The sequence below is a fragment of the Ixodes scapularis genome, unplaced genomic scaffold (assembly GCF_016920785.2).
Source record: "Ixodes scapularis isolate PalLabHiFi unplaced genomic scaffold, ASM1692078v2 PGA_scaffold44__24_contigs__length_19508400, whole genome shotgun sequence".
NCBI classification, from domain to species: Eukaryota; Metazoa; Arthropoda; class Arachnida; order Ixodida; family Ixodidae; genus Ixodes; species Ixodes scapularis.
In genome coordinates this window covers 2,411,967-2,431,820 of record NW_024609873.1, presented here as the reverse complement: position 1 = coordinate 2,431,820, position 19,854 = coordinate 2,411,967, and the positions used below count along the sequence as shown (strand labels likewise).

The 19,854-nt window shown below is 46.2% G+C and overlaps 1 protein-coding gene across 1 annotated transcript in view; it reads left to right on the top strand.

Annotated features, from left to right (window-relative positions):
• The window catches only part of LOC121837508 (protein Abitram-like), a 101,861-nt gene extending 88,296 nt beyond the window's left edge, over positions 1-13,565 (top strand). Inside the window, exon 5 of the mRNA XM_042293109.1 lies at positions 13,292-13,565. Within this exon, the coding sequence (XP_042149043.1) occupies positions 13,292-13,474 (183 nt within the window). The 3' untranslated portion in view covers positions 13,475-13,565. The remainder of the gene's footprint in view (positions 1-13,291) is intronic.
• Positions 13,566-19,854: the final 6,289 nt, after the last annotated feature.

Here is a 19,854-nt window from a genome sequence, read left to right as displayed (position 1 = left end):
TATGGATATGACAGGAACAAACTTATTAATTACATTAGCCTGAGTATTTTTCAACAAATTCCATTTCTCTTGAAGTGAGCGTGACAAGTATTTACTCAAAAAATGTTCGGAAAAAAGCTATCGTTCAGAGTTAAGGCCATCAAATTCGCTTTGCTGTAACACCTTCTCTTCTTAATAGTAGTCCTTTCTTTAATCGAAAGGACGAAGCGTCTAGTGATAACGTCATGATTGGAAGGCCTGTCTGGATTAATTATGTCGGAACAAGTGTCAGGATTGTTCGTCAAAATTAAATCAAGAATGTTGATGACAGAAGCGAAAGATGACCATGTGGGTTGAGTAACAAGTTGAGATAATGGGAACTCGAGGCATGACTGAAGAAAGGTGTGCGCCTCTGTATCACTGATAACAATAGATAGCCAGGAAAGGTAGTCACCGAGTATAATTATTGCACTGTTAGGGAAATGCGTAAACATCTCACTCACAATTTGATGGAATTCACGCGTGTATGTACCATTCATATTAGGAGGACGGTAGAAAATTCCAACAATGACATCACTATCACCACACTTCAAGAACAGAACTCTGCATTCCAGAGAGAACTAACATTGATGTGTATTTGCGTCTCCAGCTCGCTGCTCGCCCTCCCACGGCGGAAACCGGAAACGCTCTAGTGAGGGTCCCCCGACTCTTCTGTTCAGCGGGCACGGCAGAACTGCTCGCGATCAGGGCTCACGAAATGTCATTTCCGAACGCAAACAACTCTCAACTGTCCCAACGTAGTGCTGCAGCGGGTATGGGATTGTACCTTGCTAGAGAGTTTTAGTATTGCTTATAGAAGCAAACACAAGTGCTGTGCGTTTGCGTTAAGTTGCGTGCCCCACGTTGTGTGTGCACCTTATCGCCTTGCGCCAATCCAAGACCGCAATTTTGGGCTCCGCACATGCGCAGTGTGGAACACGCAAAGTTAACGCAAACACACAGCGCTTGCTTTCGCTCGTATACGCAATTCTAAAGCTCACAACTGTTTCACCGACTTCCAACGCCAATGCAACGTGCTGCAGTGGGCAGAGGTGCAAGCAGGTAGGCGTCCCTCCAAACTGGAAAGGCTGCAGCATTGCAGTGATGTGAGTGCTGCGCCAATTGTGCCAAACTGTGCCAAGGGGCTAACCCTGCTACATCCTGCTACATTTGCCAAAAAAATTTAATTTGCGCCAAGCCTGTGCCAAAAAAACAATTTCGGTCGCCTTTCAAAATTGAAACTAAACTGAGTACCGTAATTGAGCATGCGTGTGTTGCATGGTTCTGCATGGTTTTCCCGCTGTCTCGCATTTCGCGCTCTTGTCGTCTCGTGAGTATCCTCTCGCCTCTTTTTTAAAATATTTTCAATGATAGACGCGGGTGTGTGCAGATGCTCCGACACTAGCATAGCAGGTACCAGCCATGCTGATATGTTGTGAAACGAGACCACGTTTTTGCGTGGCGAGAGTTACTTTGTGTGCTGAAGCACTCGCTCCTGAAACTTAAGCAATGGCCATGGGAAGACTGTATTTGGTCCCTGCCTTCCAGTCACCGTGTTTGTGCGACGTCAGGTATTGCCGTCCCCACATCGCTGCAGATATGGCACTTTCTGAAATGAAACTAAGTACTGCTGCGTTTTCATCAACATTCCTGTTCTTGTTTAAACCATATGTTACTACAAAAGTCCCTCTAACTCAAAGACTGCTATGTTGAAGTATTGATTACCTAGGTTTCTCTCGGTGGGCTTTCTTTCGAGATGGACCCCGGTACATGAAAAATCTGCCACGAAAGAAAGTTGGTAAAGAGAAGTGAGCTAAAGCAAAAAAGGCAATGTCTGCACGCTGAACCCGCACCGCACTTGTTTGTCCAGAGTTCAGTCGTTGCACAAAGCGCTCCGAGAACCTTTTGACCCTGGCTTGCAATGTCTTGCATCGATGCGCTCAGGTTCTTTTTTTTTTGTGTGTGTGTTCACCTTGTACTTGTTTTGCTGGCCTGGCATGCACTCGCCGCTGGACTGTTTCTTGTCGTATGCTCGACAGTTAACATTTTGCATGCGATTTTGGGAATCAGTTGGCAACGGAGCGAATTGGCGTGGTTTCGATTTCGATCAAACAGCCGTTGTCCCCGCTCGCGCGACGAAGCACGCGCAACTGCAAGCGTGCCGAAGTTGCCCTCACGTGCATGCGAACATGATTGCACGACAGAGGCACCAGCCAGGACGCTTGCTATTTATTGTTTTACGTTTGATTACTTTTGACGAAAATCTGGCACGTTGGGAACCAGTAAAACAGTGGCAAGTGGTTTTTCGGAATTGCTTGGCAATGCCTATACAGCACTAAACATGGGATGTTTCAGCACTAAACACACAAGCAGCGACGTCCGTCACAACTTGTCACATTAGAACACAATACGACACAAAGTGCCCTTCGTTTGTACAGCATTTAAAAGGAATATTTTTATTTTATAAATATCTGCTCCAAAATCCACTTTTGCTGCTCTGAAACACTGTCTTGGCTGCTCCAAAAGCCACTTTCGCTGTTCCAAAACACTGTTTTGGTTGCTACAAAGGCCAGATTTGCTGCTCTAAAATGCAGTTTTGACTGATCCGAAAGGTGCTCCAAAATGACTTAGGCCAATCACATCACTGAGATTGGCAAAACGATGGTGTGTACAAATGAAAGTAACTAAATGTTATGAAAAGATTGGTAGTATAAAAAAAAATTTGTTTTGTTTATTTTTATTTTTTGCATTTTGGGGCATTTGGAAGGATATTGGCGGCAACTTTGTAACTCTTGCCGAGTGTCAAAAGTCGTAACTTTGATAGCAAAATATGCTTTACCCACAGTTAATGTAATTTTACATGAATTTCTCAGATTAGCGAGAATGTTTTGATCCATTTTAGACTATTTTTATTTTATAACTTGTTAATTAAAAATGCTACATTTGGCGTCAGTGATGATTTTGATTGTCATATTTGTTTGCACATTTAAAATTAGATCATAAGCAGCAAATTATATTAGAGCTTGAATTGTGTATTAAAATATCTGAATTCTAATATTAATATTATTATTATTACAGATATGGCAATGTATGCCCCCAATTAATGTCACGATCAGAAAAATATGCCATTTAACCATAGTAGTCTTTCCAGAAAGGTATATATATATTTTTTTCTTTTTAACATATGAAAATCTCTGACATCGTTATCGAGATAGACAAACAGTCAAACACTGGATGCAATAGAAAGTCCCGTGGTCACGCGTTGGTCTAAAAAACACACACACACTTCAGCTGTCTGACTCGGATTTTGTCTTTGGGTTGTTGTAGTGAGAACAGCATTTATTAATTTATACCTTTTGTGGACATATTGTAAAAATTTGAATTATTTTCTTATTCTTGTGCAGGGAATAATGTTAAATCAGTTAGTCATCTAAATACCCCAAAACCCATTAAAAGGCCCGCAGCTCATTATTTCTCATGACAATTATCTGAGCGAGAGAAGACAGCAAAAGTGCACAAATATCGGCACTGATTGTTTCAACAACTACAATATTCTATGTTACCTCTGAGGTGTATGAAAGACCCGTCTTTAAAGGGACACTGAAATCTCCGAAATATTTGAAGTGCCTGAATCGAACAAAATAAAGTTTTCACGGACAACTTATTTAACTAAATAGTGACGATGTGAGACACATCTTGAGCAATGAAAGAATTCGAAATTAAGACCTATATCGAGAAATTAAATCCAAAATAGAGGTTAGCTTTAGTTCCGCTCCAGAATTAAAACGCCCATCCTTGCATAAATACTACGCTAAATATTGTTTTTGTTTTCAGGATAAAGAGGTGATTTAGCTTCCTTGTATTGCCAGACATAATTTGTGTCGCTCATTGAAGCCAGCACAGTAGACAGGCTCAGCAGCGGCGCACATCTCCGACCCTCACTATAACCGCCATTTTGGAAAATGAGTGACGCCTCCTTAGTTAGTTTGAGCCGCGAATAGCAAGGAGCTCTTTGCAAATTGCAACGAGCACCCCACCACCTCTTTGGTAAACCAATAAAAAATATAATCTGACCCACTGACCGAAACGTTGTAATTGAGAATGGTGTCATTCAGCCATGTCTCAGTCAACACGATTAATGACGTAGAGCAGGGGTTCTCAAACTTTTTCGTCTTAGGGAACCCCAGCAAGCCTCAAAACGTCCCAAGGAACACATCCGCCTTCCCCCCCTGCCTTGTTGCCAACCAAAAATTCTGGGCAATAAACTGTGACAGAATAAGACAAAATAGAGGACTACAGACAGAATAAGAAGGCAGAGGGGTTAACCTGGTAACCTGGGGCACAATGTGAAATATATATACATAGTAGTGTGAAGGGTGAGGTTGCTTTGTCCGCAACAAAATTAAAAGGCGCTAATAAAAGCACTAATGTCATTTGCTTCTCTAAAATCATGATATATCTCGTGAAGTCTTATTTTGAACGTCAGCAGAAATTGAAACCGAACCTTCGCCTTCGTCGAAAACATTGGCTTCGGGTCACCAAAAACATGGCTACCACATGGTACTAGTGGTCACGTAATTCTCTACGCAACAGCAGGTGGAATCGGGGCTGGCCACCATTGTGGCCGGCGTGTACAAGGTGCAAGTGTCGTCTGCACCACAGTCTTCCCCACGTTTTGGTGTCTACGATATCTGACAGTGTCTGCACAAGTGCTGCATCAGTCTGCACGCGTAGTGTAAATGTGTACACAGCCGATAAGACAACAGCAGCGTTTGGGACAAGGGAGATGGCGGGATGGTCGAACGGCTCTGAAGGCCGAGAAGCACGTTGCGCAGGCATGTTACGCCGATTACGTGGACACCGCCGAGCCGATGCAACTTGCCAATGCCGAGAGGAGACACTGCTGATGTCACCTCTTATGCTTGCCCAGAAAAGTAAAAACAAACGAAAGTAGCAACGTTGATGACGTTTTGCTCAGTGTTGTCTACGCTAACACTGTAGCCTTGACTGCGCTGTTGATTGCGCCTCAGTTCGCCTGCTAAAGTCAGCCGATCTCGGCAACTCGGCACGTTCCAAAGCTTGCCGGACCATTTAAGAAACATTTAGACTGAACTGGTTTGCAATATTTGTCATGTGTTCCTAGGTGATACTGAAGAGGACTCCATTGTTTTGTTTTTCAAAAACAAAAATGAGGCAGAGTTGCCCTTTAAATTTCATAGCAGTATTTTTTTAACTGAAAAAATATAGATTACAAAGTATTATTGAGATAAAGACAGGACCCCTTTTTAAAGAAATAATCACTAACAAGAAAAAAATTAAATAATCACAGTGACTGCGCTATCAGTAATACTTTTCAAATCTCTTAATCTTGTCATTAAGTGCTTTCAGCTAACTAACATCTGAGGAATGATTGCATAATAGAACTTTAAGAATCATCAGATATATTTGTGCAATACTTTTTTGTTTATAACTCCACAAAGCAATCAGTACAAATTGATATAGCAAATTTAGAAATTTCAATATTTAACGAAATTCGTCTCACTTTACCACGTTTATGCATGGGAGTACTAAACAGCTGATGAAGAACAACCGGCCGGAACGTGGTAGGTGTGCTGACGTAAGCTGTAGTCTTCATTGTCAGTAGCCTTTAATTTAGTCTGGAAAAAAAGCACATGTGCCCTCCCCACCTCTTCGGTTGTGCTGTATGCTGTTCATGCACTAGGCCTAGAACCCTGGGACTTTGCTTCGAAAAGCCTTCGAGCCTCGAGGAGAGTGCAAACAAGAGAGAATTAGAAAGCAACTGTTCTGAACGAAGGAAAGAACTTTAATAAAAACACTAGGCATGCGCGAACAGTGGATTCTGAGGTTGAAGCAAATAGTGGTTTTGGCCAAATATTATCTAATTGAATATTGAATAGTTTTTCAGTCTTTCACTACTGTGCACGATGCTTGAACAAAAATTCAGCTGAATTCATGAAGAGTGTTCCCAACGTTCCACTTCTCCACATCTAGCTTTAGTTAACTTTAATATAACTATATAAACTGTGGCACATAAACGATACATTTGTTGCAGCTATCCTAATCGACGGGATTTATAGATCTGCTGGCTATAAGCGTATTCTCTCACTTCCATCTTAAATGACAAACAAAAGTAAATGAGCAGGAAGGAGTGGATGTTGTCAAGAGATCGCCGCCCAACATATACTTCCGCGTAATTGCGGCGGGTTAGCCCCATTGAGTTCGCTTCTTGTCGAGCACCCGTGCACTGCGGGGAAGCATGCTTCTTCGCCGTGCACGGGGGCTCGGTGAAAAACACACTCATCAAGGCTAACCCGTCAAGGTTAACGCTTAGAAAAGTAAGATTATTGTAGTTCATCTCGAAGTGAATATCGAGTAGCATATTATTCGAAACTACTGTTGCAAAATTTGGATATTCGCGCAACACTAAGAAACACCATTGCCACTGGCAAGGTGAGGATGGCACAAAGGAGTTTCGGTTGCCCCACCCCCCGCGCGAGCGTCCTATCTTCAACGACGCTTCGGTGTCTCGTGCAGCCAAAGTACGACAGAAGGCACGGAGCACACGCTGGAGGCCAGGCGTTTGCAAGACACGCCCTGCCATTCTCGCTTTGTCAGTCACTGTAGTGGGGCTGCGGGCGAGGAGGGCGCGCACAAACACCGACTCAACACAGTGAAACGATTTGATTTGATTGCACAGGCTTACCACATCATAGCCGTTCGTCTCGGCGGTCTGACGCAGTTCTTGGACGAAGCTTGGAAGTGTCGGTACTGAGAATGTGCAATGGCTCTGGCGGCACTCGTTTGACCGAGCAGTATTTGGTCAGTTGTAGTAGTACGACGGCCTGGAACGTGTTTCCGACCATCGCGTTTAGCTCGCTCTCCGGTGCAGTTTCGCAATTTTTGCCCAGCAACGCTGTGGGAGTCTTGTGCAGTTGCCTACCGCGACCCTGGCAGCGGCGTAACAGCAGGGGTGTATGGGCAGGTGCCCTTTCTGCCGTGGTTTGCTCTACGGGCGGACGGTTTGCGGAGGCTCTAACAGCCAGGAGTTGGGATTCAAGAAAGGCGAGCGTTCGCTCGCCTTTCTTGCTGGAGTTCCTACGATCAACCTTCAGGATCGCAACACCGACAGCGCGACACGCCGGCTCTTTTGATGTAATTTGTTGCCACTTCATGGTTGCTAAACACACCAGTTGAAGGCACATTATGCAGTCAAACCTAGATGTAACACAGTAGGTAAAATTCGGAATTTACTTCATTACATTGAAATTTCGCTACATAGAAATTCGGGGCTAGCGTTAAAAAAAGTTTCCAGAAATGTTTTTCGGGTTCACAAAGCTCACCGAGAACGCCTTTATTTCCGTTGAAAGTAGTCCGTCAACTTTTTCTGGGCCACTCTTGACATTATTATTGGCATCACACGACGTTCGCATAGCCAGACGGCCTGCATCGCGTCTTCATCTTGCTGTGTGCTCGCGAATTGCTTCAAGACATTGATCGCGTCCACCACTTCATGGTTACTGGGGACATCGCAGGTGTCTTGCTCATCAGGCTCGCTGTCGTCCCCGTCTTGCAAGTTCCCACGAACATCATTAGCTATCGCCTTGTCGGTCACCTCCTCCGTCGCACTGACAGCAGTCAGCGTACAGAAAGTCGTCGAGGTCGACGCTGTCAAGGGCGGCTCCATCGCCTTGAAGGCTTCGCCACGCTTCGTGAAGAGCCTGGTCATCGGCCATCTCTTGGTCGGCACAGCTGCTGGCTGTTGCGGCCTCGGTTGTGGTAGCCACATCGTGAAGTCCAGCTTTTCGGAAGCAATTAACGATAGCTTCCTTTGGCGTGACCTTCCAGCAGGCTGTCCGCATTTTTAACGCTTGGAAAATGTCCACTTTCGTCAGACGGTTCAGTCGAAGATCCAGTTTATCTACGACCCGTTTACGGTAGAAACACTTTACGCTGTTTATAATTCCCTGATCGAGCGTTTGGATGAGAACATGCAGTGGGCGGCAGGAACTTTAGCTCCTCACTGGTGAGGCCTACATCTTCAACGTTGATGTGCCTAACAATTATCTAGCACAAGACACACACTGCGGCTGGCATCCCTCATGGCAGCATCAAAAGCTTGTAGCCAAGCGCGGAAAATGTCTCTGGTCATCCATGCCTTGCCGTTTGATGTGTAGTTCACGTCGAGCTTCCGGGAGTGTGCAAAGCAACGGGGATTCTTGCTTCTCCCAATTACAAGCGGCACCTTTTTGTCACTGGCGTCCATATCTGCGCATAACAAAACTCAAATGCGGAGCTTGCTCTGTTTACCGCCATGGCAATGGTCACCTTTGATAGAGAGCGTCCGATTTGGAAGCATCTGATAAAAAAAAGCCATTTTGTCGGCGTTGTAAATCTCCCCAGGTGCATAGCGCTCCAGCATTCCCGGCATCTCTTTTTCAAGCCATGCGGCAGATTCTAGTGCGTCGGCTGAAGACGATTCTCCGCTGTTTACCTTTCCCACAATCGCATGCCGGCCCTTGAACTTGTCCAGGCTTCCGCTGCTTGCCTGAAAATCATTGTGACCCAGCAGGCAGGCAAAACCTTTCGCTTTCTACTGCAGTACAGCGGCAGTTGTGGGGACGTTATGTGCCCGGATAGACATAAACCATTTAAAAACAGCCTTGTCAACGTTTTCATAGACCGCCAGCTTCAGTCGTTTACGTAGACCGCTTATGCTGCTCTTCAATGAGCCAAGTATGGTCTCCTTCGCCTTCAAAATCGTCGACAGCGAACTCTGAGGAATTCCAAACCGGGCTGCAACATCTTTCTTCTTTTCACCATTGGTGACTGCTTGCACAATCTTCGCTTTCTGCTCAAATGACAACACCTTTCGCTTGCCGGAGCTCATAGTGCTAAAGCACTAATGCACGAAAAAGTGTCACTAGGCTTCAATACCAGAACGCATGGGCTGACCAAAACAACGAGAAACGCAAGCTTTCAACTTTAAAAAACGAGCGTGTTGGTAAATACTTAAACACCGGAAAGAATAAACACAAATTCGGGACGCAAACAGGTGTATCGTCTGTTTGCGTCCCGAATTTGTGTTTATTCTTTCCGGTGTTTAAGCAAGCTTTCAGTTAGGCCTCAACCGATCTACACAGTGCAAATGAAGCCGACGGACGAAACAGCGGTGGCTCTAGTGTCCTCTAGTGGCCGTTTTGTACGCCACACTCGCCAGATTCGCCGACTTCTCCCCAGAGGGCACCCTCCGCAGCATTGGGTGCATTGGGCCAGATGGGCCAGTTAGGCGGCCCGTTTCACCTTTTGCGCCTTATCGGGGGCCCTTTTCAGTGCGTGTGCTTCCCAAAATCTCTTTGGGGCCCAAAAGTTTGTGCTGAATTGTCCATGAAACTTCGTTACATCGAAATTACGGCAAACGAGAATTTGTTACGTAGAGGTAAACAATGCATGGCATGCATACACTTGCAGTTAGAAAAGGTTGTGTACTTCGTTGCATCGGGGGTTTCGTTACATAGAAGTTTGTTACGTCGAGGTTTGACTGTACCACCTAGTTATTAGTATGCAAATTTCACGTGCAGATGGCCTGTTGTTGTTGTTGTTTGGTGTTTTTTATGTCAGTTGCACGAAGGTTTGAGGCATGCAAACCAAATGTTTACCGTATTTGCACGAATTTAAAGCGAGTTTTTTTCCGAAATTACGTGCTCCAAAATGCACCTCGCGTTATATTCGGAATCGAGTTCAGCCACGAGGCGCGCGAGTCTGGAGAAAGCCAGAGGAGAAAGCCATCCCTCCGGCTCAATGCAAAAGATCCGGTGGGAAAAGAAGTGGGGGTGTGGAAGGGAATTTATTAGCTATTGGGCCACTTGAAGGGGCAATTAAAAAACAAAAAAAATGTTTTTATCGCTTTTGTGTTTGTGCAACGCGTGCACACCGCAGAAACTCGGCGCGCGCGCGCCATGCTGCAATGCGGGCACTGGCCAATTCGAGCCAAGCCTAGCCGGGCCAAGTCAAGTCAACACAAGCCAAGCCAAGCCAAGACCATTGACCGTGTTTACGCAATCGTGCAACACGAGGCATTTGTTTATGCATAGGGACCATAACAAGAAGTGTGATCGTGTATCGGATTCAGCCACTGATCTCTATGACAATCGCTGGATCGCGTTTGCCCGCTCCGCGAATGCGGCCACTGGCGGCCATCTTTTTGGTAGAGTTATATTACCTCTAGCCAACGTACAGCTCCTGCAGCCACCATCATCCACCCATGGCAGACAGCGTTTTGGCAGGTGTAATGGCAGGCCGCCGTCAGAATAGGGTGGATGATATTTCGTGCTTGATTGAAATTGTTTGACAAAACATGTTTTTGAAACCCGGCGTGAACGGTAGCCCGATCTTTGAGGGCTCGGTGAAAGTTTCACGAAATCACAGCACCGGGGAAAAGCAGCACAGCACGCATTGAAAGTCGCATCAAAAGAAGCATCGAAAGCAGATGCCGGTACGGAGTCTGCTTTCGATGCGAGCTGCGCTGCTTTCCCCCGGTGCTTCGCTTTCGTAGAACTTTCGCCGGGTCCTCAAAGATGAGGCTACCGTTCATGCCGGATTTCAAGAATCTGCTTCGTCGAACAACTTCGATCAAGCACGAAATATCACCCATGGTCCCCACAATACAGGGTACTAGATCCACGGCTATTTTATGGCAGCCTGCCGCCATTGCGCTGTCCGCCATATTACTGTGATGGCTAGAGATAATATGACCCTACCAAAAAGATGGCCGACTGTGGCCGCATTCCCGTCCATAGGTGGAGCTGGTCAAATGTGATCCAGCAAATAGACATAGAGATCAGTGGAATCAGCAGTCTTTTTTCTGCCTGCGCATTGTTTAGTTTCTGCTCCAGAGTGATCTCGTGTTTGTGTGTTGGTGCTTCTACTTCGTGCCTTGTTTGGATTGTGGGCTGCCGAGGAGCTCGCAGGGAAGAAAAAGGAACTACCAGACAAGCGGGTGCCGTGCTGCTACTTATCTGGGTAGACGCCAAGTGGATTGTAAACGGAAGGACCTGAGGAGTGAGGACGAGTGCGGTCGAAACATAAACTGATATTCCTTCTATTTTCATTGAGTTTTCACGTCTGCTATGCCCCCGAGTGCGAGAAATTGACGCGGCCTCGGTTCGCGTTATAATAGTAATAATAGTTTTTTTTTTTTTTGAGGGCATCAAAACCTGCCCTCGCGGTATATTCGTGGTCGCGTTATATTCGTGCAAATACGGTATTTTGCAGTAAGCATATATTTAGAAAATTAATTCTGACGTCAAACCTTGGAAGCTACGTGCATAAGTGTCAGCAACAGGGGCAGATCCAAGGGGGGGGAACGGGGGTGGCCTCCCCCCCCAAACAAAGTTGATCCCCCCTTCCCCTTCTCGGAGGGCAATTTGACATGGGTGGACCCCCTGGTTCACAAGAAAGAATGGGAGGATAGTATCCTCATGAATTTTCCCTCTCCCCCCCAAAACGGAGTTCTGGATCAGCCCCTGGTCAGCAAATGATAAATAGTGAAATTGGGCCCTCATTCATTTTAAGGCCCCGAATTATGAATGAAATTCAAAAATAACCAGTTGAGTGTTTCTTGTTTTTGTATTTTACAACTTAGTTACTTTTAAGGAAGAGCTCAGTGGGATTGAAATCCTGCTAGTTACTGCCGTCACTTCTAGGAGAACTGCAGTTGTAATATTCAACATCTTTTAAGGGTTTCCCAATGTGTCCCAGTGGGCTTTAGTTTGATCGGTCATGCTGATTGCTGACCCCTAAAGGCCCACATGCAAGAGGGTGTTTTCAGGAATTGAGCATTTGCAGAAGCAATCACTTTCTTCAAGTGCTTGAACTGATATCAGTGGCCTTTGTTTAGAATGACAGTGTACCATTTTCCCATTAGTAGAGCAGCACCAAGAGCTTAGTGTCATTGGTTTTAATCCCTGTGCTCTTATCTGGATCCTTGAGAGGGGGGCTATTGTTAATGCCGCTCAGACAGCAACAACGAATCTCAGCACAACCATGGGAGAGTCACGCTTTGGTTGCATACTTTGATGTACGCAACCACCAAAGTATCTTTAGCCATAATGAGTGTAATTGAAAAAGCATCTTATACCATCAGCCTCTTTGGTTTCAAGTACAGAGCTTGTGACTCGGAGCACAAATAGAAAAATGAGGAACAAAGTCTTGTGTAACATGCTTTGAGTTCCATAAGCTACACCAGTGGTTCTCAAATGGGGGTCCGCGGACCCTCTGGGGCCCTTGAAGGCACTCTAAGGGTCCGCGAAGTTAGTCAACCCGGCAATAAAAATTTCATCTTTTTGAGGTCGAGAAGAAATGTTTCAGTTTGCAGGCAAGTTTTCTCGTGTGTATGTCAATAACAGAGGTCTACTTCACACTAGCCCTTAGTTATACCTAATTATTAAATAATTATTATATTTAACCTATACCTTTCCCCTCCCCTCACCACGAACGGTCCTCCATCGTCTCCGCCGATCCACAAGGGGTCCGCGAAACACCGATGGTTGAGAACCACTGAGCTACACAGTTAAAGGGGCGGTGCAACAATATTCAATTGGAATGTTTTTGACTTTACACAAGCTTACTGGCACTAGTGGGACTCTAGGATAATGGCACGGAACGCCACTGGCCAAGAAACGCCTTTGTTGCAGTGTACTACTGTCAAGGACAAAAGCAATCATTTTCATTTAATCTCTCCTTTGCAAAATGTGATGACGTAACGTCGGGATCGCAGTACACCCCAATGACGATATTTGAATACGGTACACAGATTGGACCTGAGCATTGCATGGGCACTCGATTTGGGCTCGTGATAATTACTTGTTCGAGAAGCATTCAGGTAGTGGCCCGTGTCCAGTCGGTGCATAACAATGTCTGGAACTTAGTGCGTGTCCTGTGCTTTGCCAACCCCAGCGCGTGGCTATGATCAACATTGGCGGCATATAATCGGCTTCAGATCACGTGGCGGCTTGTTCTGGCTGCGAGTTGAGGGGGTGAACGTTGCTCGTTTTTCTTTCAATTTTTTCTGGGACTTCTATTGCGTGGGGTGAAAAACAAATGCATGTTTCATAGGTCATTAACGTCAGGGATCCGTTCTAAGCGGTATTCGCGCAAAGTACAAAAATTGCTGCATCACCCCTTTAATGACCGAAGCCACGCATGGTCGTTTGATCACTGTGTGCTGCGCATAACACCTCTTCTTCGTTTTCAGCCCTGGTCTTCTGGGTACATCGCTATTGTGCTGCCCCCCATGAAGCTGGACACAATGCTGCTGGACACAATGGTGTCTCCGGACAGCTACGTGCAGCAGAGGCAAGACTCCATACCCGACCGTTACCTGACTGCCGAAAAGATGCCGGACCTACCAGCTACACCGCTCCTGGACGACGTTTAAATGCGTCACACCAATGACGTCCTCCCTTGGCTCCATTAAAAGAATGGGTACCTTCTTGTAAAACGTGTTGGTCACCTTCTGCTAATACAGTGATGTCTCGTTAATATGGACACCTCCATACCCGTAAAAAATCGTCCATAATGTGAATTGTCCAAATTAATGAGACAAAAATGCATGTATTTTCCAAGTTTGTCCCCGAAAGTGGTCTTCATGTAGCGGAGTATCCATATTAATGGGGTCCATATTAACGAGACATGACTGTAGTGACTTCAGCTCGTTCTTTTAAGCCTTCTATAGAAGTTTTAGTGCACAGCTCTTAGGCGCCCGTTTGCGGCTTGAGCGGCGTCGGCGTCGGCGTAACCGCGCAGTGCATTATGGGACGCGTCGTCATCAGTGACGATGCCGATGACGTCATTAGTGATGTCAATGATGACGTCATCATCACATGGCCTCACAGGGGTCATGTGACCCCGTGAAGTCACGTGACCCTCGTGAGGCGACGGTGACGCCGCTCAGAGGGAGGATTAGCAGACAGGATGAGGAGGGAGGAGGGGTTTACGCTCCCCTCTGTACCCCTTCCTTTTCCTCCTCTAGAGCTGAGCTCTAATTCAGCGTTACAGGGAGCTGTAAACGGCTTTCTTTTTTTTTCCAGTGACTGTCAATTCAGGGGGTGGGGATCAGTGGCCAAAGGTGTTAGCGGCGATCGTGGATTGGATCTCCACCCGTGCCCGTCTTGACCCAGATGAGCATCGTATTGGCGTGTGGTCGTGTATCACTACTGTGTGATGCACGTTAAAGAATCCAGGCTAACAGTCGGACTGCACTGGTTACATTTTTCATCTACAGGAGAGGCACCAGACGCCCAATGGGGCTAAGTTCCGAATGTGTAACATTCAGACAGCCCAGTTACTTTTGTCACCTCGGAGCAAACACAACACATTTCCTGTGGGCAAAAAATTATGCGTAATCTTTTATGATGGGCCCAGCTGGAAGGTAATGCCGTTTGGCAAAGGATGCACCTTTCAATTTCCAAGAAGCAGAAACTCGCTTATTATATGGGGGCACCTCCGAGGAGTCAGTATGTTTGTCAAGCTATAACATCCATCACTGGACGAGTTGTTGACTTTGACACGTGTGTGGATCGAACTCGCTTCCGTCGCTTGAAAGATGTAACTATTTACGAGCCACTCAGCCCTAAAAGAATGGATTACCGTTACTAGTAATCGCTTTTAGTAATTTGGAAGAAATTGATTACTCATTATCTCTGAAATTATTTTCATGTGGCTTTGCCCAGGTACCTTAAAAAAAAATTAGATTTATATTTTCATAAATGTATTGAAATACCATTATGAATTTCTCACATCCCCAATCTTATTGTGGTCGTTGTAAAAACAAATGTCTGCGTAGACAAAGACGGAAGGTGCTATATTAGGTTTCGTGTGTTTTATGTCTTTCTCTCTCTCAAAGCACACATATTGTTCTGTCCTTAAGAGTCGATTCGAAAGCAAGAAGTGGACTCAGCCACAAGCTTGGAGAAAGGGCAAGTCCACTAACAGGAGGAATGTCTCTATGTTCACGGACAAGCCCTTGACCTATGGTCACTGACTGTGATAGGATGGGAACGGCAGAGAGGACTTTCAGTTGCCACACACCCAACGCATGCTTCCTAGTACCTTCAATGTCTAGGTTCGAACATTTCACTAAATGCTTTTTCATCGAACACCACTTACTAGAACAGTGTAGGAATCCTGGTTCTAGGAACTAACTTTTCTTTGATACTGGAAGGCAACAGGGCTGTAATAATAACTATATTTTTTTTTTAAGCAGAGTGAGGGGCTAACAATAAGAAAATTTATTTTCTCTCCTTCAATTTTTTTTTAATAGGAACTGATGATTTTGGTATTTATGTAGCCAGTAAAAAGGGGAACCAAGACTTCATTTTTAGATATGTGATTATTGAGTGCACTGATGAGTATATGTTCCTTAAAGGTTTGTTTCCTTGTCCTTCAATAAATTTATCTTGCTTCAAGAACGAAGCCTTGCTTGAATCAGTGAACTGTCTCGATGTCGCATGAAGCAAAAAAAAAAAAATGTGTCGCTCCTTTGCGTTTGTTGCTAGTAGTCCACAGAAAGGTAGACCTGCCATCTTCTCAAGCCACTTCCATAGGATGGAATGAAAACATGAGTAAACAGACAAATTCAAAAGTACAAAATAAAAATATCAGTGTAGAATGGTTGTATCAGAAAGGAAGATGAAGAGGGTAGAAAAATATGGGGTGGAGGACAGCCACTTAACCTTACCAGAAAGCTACTCCGTTAACCATCGCATTGCAAACTGCAGGTCAAGTTTAAAGGTCAGTAAATAAGGTCATTGAAGGTAGGGTGCCTTCATGTGCACTTTCCCAAACAATGCAAGGAGAGACCAACCGGTATCTTCTTTGTAATACTAGACCACACAGCATCCGAGATCTGTCAACTGCAAACTTTGTGTTCATGATTCTCTATAGAACGGAGCACCCAGTAATGGTTTGTACTTTCAATATGGAGATGTGGGAGACCACTTAGGGGAAGCCGAAACTCTGTCTCAGTGGTTACGCATACAAATGTGACAACCGAGTCGTCTGCCGGTTTTACTGGAAGGGTGAGCATTGCGGGAAATGTTTGGGTCGCGTTGTTATGGAACGCGATCCATCCAATGGGAAGTACAAGCTCGTATTGCAAACGGCGTACCCAGTCACATTTTGTTATGCATTTACCCTTTATAATTTACTGGCCAAAAATTTGGGTTGGAATGGGACCAGTTTAGTCACTTCTGGTGATTTGATAGTAACATCCAAACAATTTTTTAGAGTGCAGCTCATAGGCACCCGTTTCCGGCTTGAGCGGCGTCGCCGTTGGCGTAACCGTGCAGTGCATTATGGGACGTTTCCCATAAGGGCTTCACACGTTACCATCACAAGGGTAACGAATGACGTCACGAAGGTTGTGACATCATTATGGAAAACGTCCCATAATGCACCACGTGTAACATAACGAAGGTCACGCAGGCACTGTCTCAAATAGCTTCACGACTGAGTTGCCTGATACGCCAATGCCAACATCTGGAAACATCTCTTTGCCTTTGTAAATTACGAAGTCATAAATCAACCCGTCCTTTCCTGCGAGAACAAAGTTTTTCAGGCCCACAGAGTTCAGTTTGTTAGGAATGTAGTCCTTCATAGGGCAGCGCCATGAAAATGGGATAATTTGCTCATCCACACAAAAGCAGTTGGGTCTTTCCCAGCCCAAGCAGCCCTTTTGCACCATCTCTACGAAAGGCACAACCTTCCAAAGTTCAAAAATATATGAAAGAGTCAGACGAAGAGGACGGACAGGACAAACATCTTTCGACTTTCAACACATTGAGGTCTTTATTGCCAGGCTGATGAGCAACGAGCTGCCGAAGATTTGGGGAAAGGGTTAGTGGAAAAGATTAGACCAGCGAGGGAGAGGGGGGGAGAAGAAAGGGAGGAAGATCAAAGAAAAGAGCGAAGGGGGCGGGAAAGGAAGTAAGGGAGGTTGGGGGGCGCTTGGCGTGGACAGGCATCTCGTCCCGAAAACTCTCCGAGTCTCTCCCTTACTTCCTTTCTTCCTCCCTTACTTACTTCCTCTTTTGAAGTCTCTCCTTTTTTCCTATCGTCATCACTGACGTCGTCGTCAAGTTGGCAACACAGGTTAGATCGCAATAAGAAAAATTGATCTCGTGGCATAGTGACAGCTATTGAACTAACAGCCAAGCTCTTCCAAAAAAATCATATTCTGGGATAGCCAGTCACTCCCATTAGCATTGAACAAGCCAAAAACTGTTTCACTTCCTGGCCAGTGACTTCAGCTATGGTTCCACGCACCCTCAGAATTCTCTGGTTTGTTTTTTCAGCCATTTTTTCGAGCATGATGTCATCTACATGCTGCTTGTAGTAATCAACAGGCGAGAACTTTGATCTTTTTTTCGAGAATACACGCCCAGTTTCGAGAACAGCCACGTCGTTCTCTGGTGCAGAATCTGGCGCCTTCCACAAAACGTGTCTTTGCAAAATATCTGCTCCGCTGGAGTCGTCGTCACTGTCAGTAGATGAACCAACATACTCCTCGGTGTCGGAATCGTACGCACCATTCACGTTGTTCACGTCGTCTTCATTCTCCGAGTCCGAAATATCGGAGGTTTTCCGTTCGCTAGTTGATTGCAAAACTTCGTCAGCCTTCTTGGTGGATAACCCTGAAACTACAAAGCAAAGTTTATTTTAGACTATGGTTCGCACTTGTTGAATTTCAAGAAAAAAACGCTCTACAAGGGGCACCGACTTCAAAACGTTCAAACACATGGACCCGATGTCCCTGTGCGAGGACACTACACTCCATAAGCTGCAAATGTCTCCATAGAGACAACATATTTCTAAAACTGGCATCCACGTGTTCTCTAGGCATTAAACCTTTATGCCACGTCGCAATTGGTTTGAATGACAACTGTTATGAACAACAAAAAAGCGACTTACCCCACCGTCGTGCGTAAAACGTTGACGTGGTGATAGCCGCCATGTTTTCTCAACAAAGGAATGAACAATTTTGCTGAGCTCTTCATAGATGGCACCACAAACATTGGCCTCCCAGAGGAACATTGAGTCTCTGCACTGCAAGGGCCATGTTTTTAGAGCGCAGCTCTTAGGGGCCCGTTTCCGGCTTGAGCGGCGTCGGCGTCGCCGTCGGCGTCGGCGTAACTGCGCGGTGCATCATGGGAAATGTCCCATAATGCACCGCGCGAGCCCCCCACCGGGGTCACGTGACTTCGTGGGGGGCACGTGACCCCCCGAGGTCACGTGACCCCCGCCGATGTCGCGTGACCCCCAATGACGTCATCCACACTGATGACGTCACCGGCATCCACATCGTCATCGTCATCATCACTGATGACGTCATCATCAGTGACGATGACGATGCAGATGCCGGTGACGTCATCAGTGATGATGACGATGTGGATGCCGGTGACGTCATCTGTGATGATGACGATGACGATGTGGATGCCGGTGACGTCATCAGTGATGATGACGATGACGATGTGGATGCCGGTAACGTCATCAGTGATGATGACGTCATCAGTGATGATGACGATGCGGATGCCGGTGACGTCATCAGTGATGATGACGATGACGATGCGGATGCCGGTGACGTCATCAGTGATGATGACGATGTGGATGCCGGTGACGTCATCAGTGATGATGACGATGACGATGTGGATGCCGGTGACGTTACCGACATCCGCATCGTCATCGTCATCATCACTGATGACGTCATCAGTGACGTCACTGATGTCGTCACCGGCATCCGCATCGTCATCGTCATCATCACTGATGACGTCACCGACATTCGCATCGTCATCGTCATCATCACTGGTGAAGTCATCAGTGACGTCACTAATGACGTCATCGGTACCCGCATCGTCATCGTCACTGATGACATCATCAGTGACGTCAGTGATGACATCATCGGCATTGGGGGTCACGTGACCCCCAAGGTCACGTGACCCCCCAAGGTCACGTGACCCCCCCCCCCTGGTTAGTCTAACCCCCCCCCCCCCAGCGCCCTTCCCTCCTCCTCCTCAAGAGCTGCGCTCTAATTCGGCGTTACAGGGAGTTGTAAGCGGCTTTCACTTTTTTTTTTCATGGCCCGTGAACCAATGTTCCTGTGGGGGGACAGGGGGTCTGAGGAGGATAGTATGTTTGAATTAAGCAGCTTATAAATGCATTGAAATCATAGAGGGACAGGCAAAATTTTAAATATTTTGAATTAACTGGAAGTACAAAATGTATGAGTCTGAATTATTTCGAGTCCACGTTACCCACACCGCCCTTAAGTAAAATAATGTTGTTCATTGCAGGCGACCTACTCCACTATACTGCTTGCCGTAGTCGACAGCAACTACAAGTTCGTTGTTGTGGAATTTGGCGCCTACGGGAAGCAGAGCGATGGAGGGGTCCTCCAGCAGTCTGCCTTCGGCCAGCTCCTTGAGCAAGGCCGTCTGGAGCTGCCGAAGGACTTGCCACTGCCCAGCACAAGAATCCCTGCTCCATGTGTGTTCATGGGGGACGAGGCGTTCCAGCTGAGGCCGGATTTCCTGAAGCCCTCTCCTGGACGTGGCCTGACGGCGACAAACGGATCTTTAACTACCGCCTCAGCCGAGCAAGGTGAAATGATCTTGGTCTAGACCAGGCGTGGCCAGGCTGACCCGGGCTAAGAGCCGCAAACAAAATCACGAAACTTCCAAGAACCGCAGGGGGGAAGGGGGGCGGGGCGGGCGGGGGTAAAGTTTTGTCCGGACCAATAAACGAAACTCAAACTACTTTCAA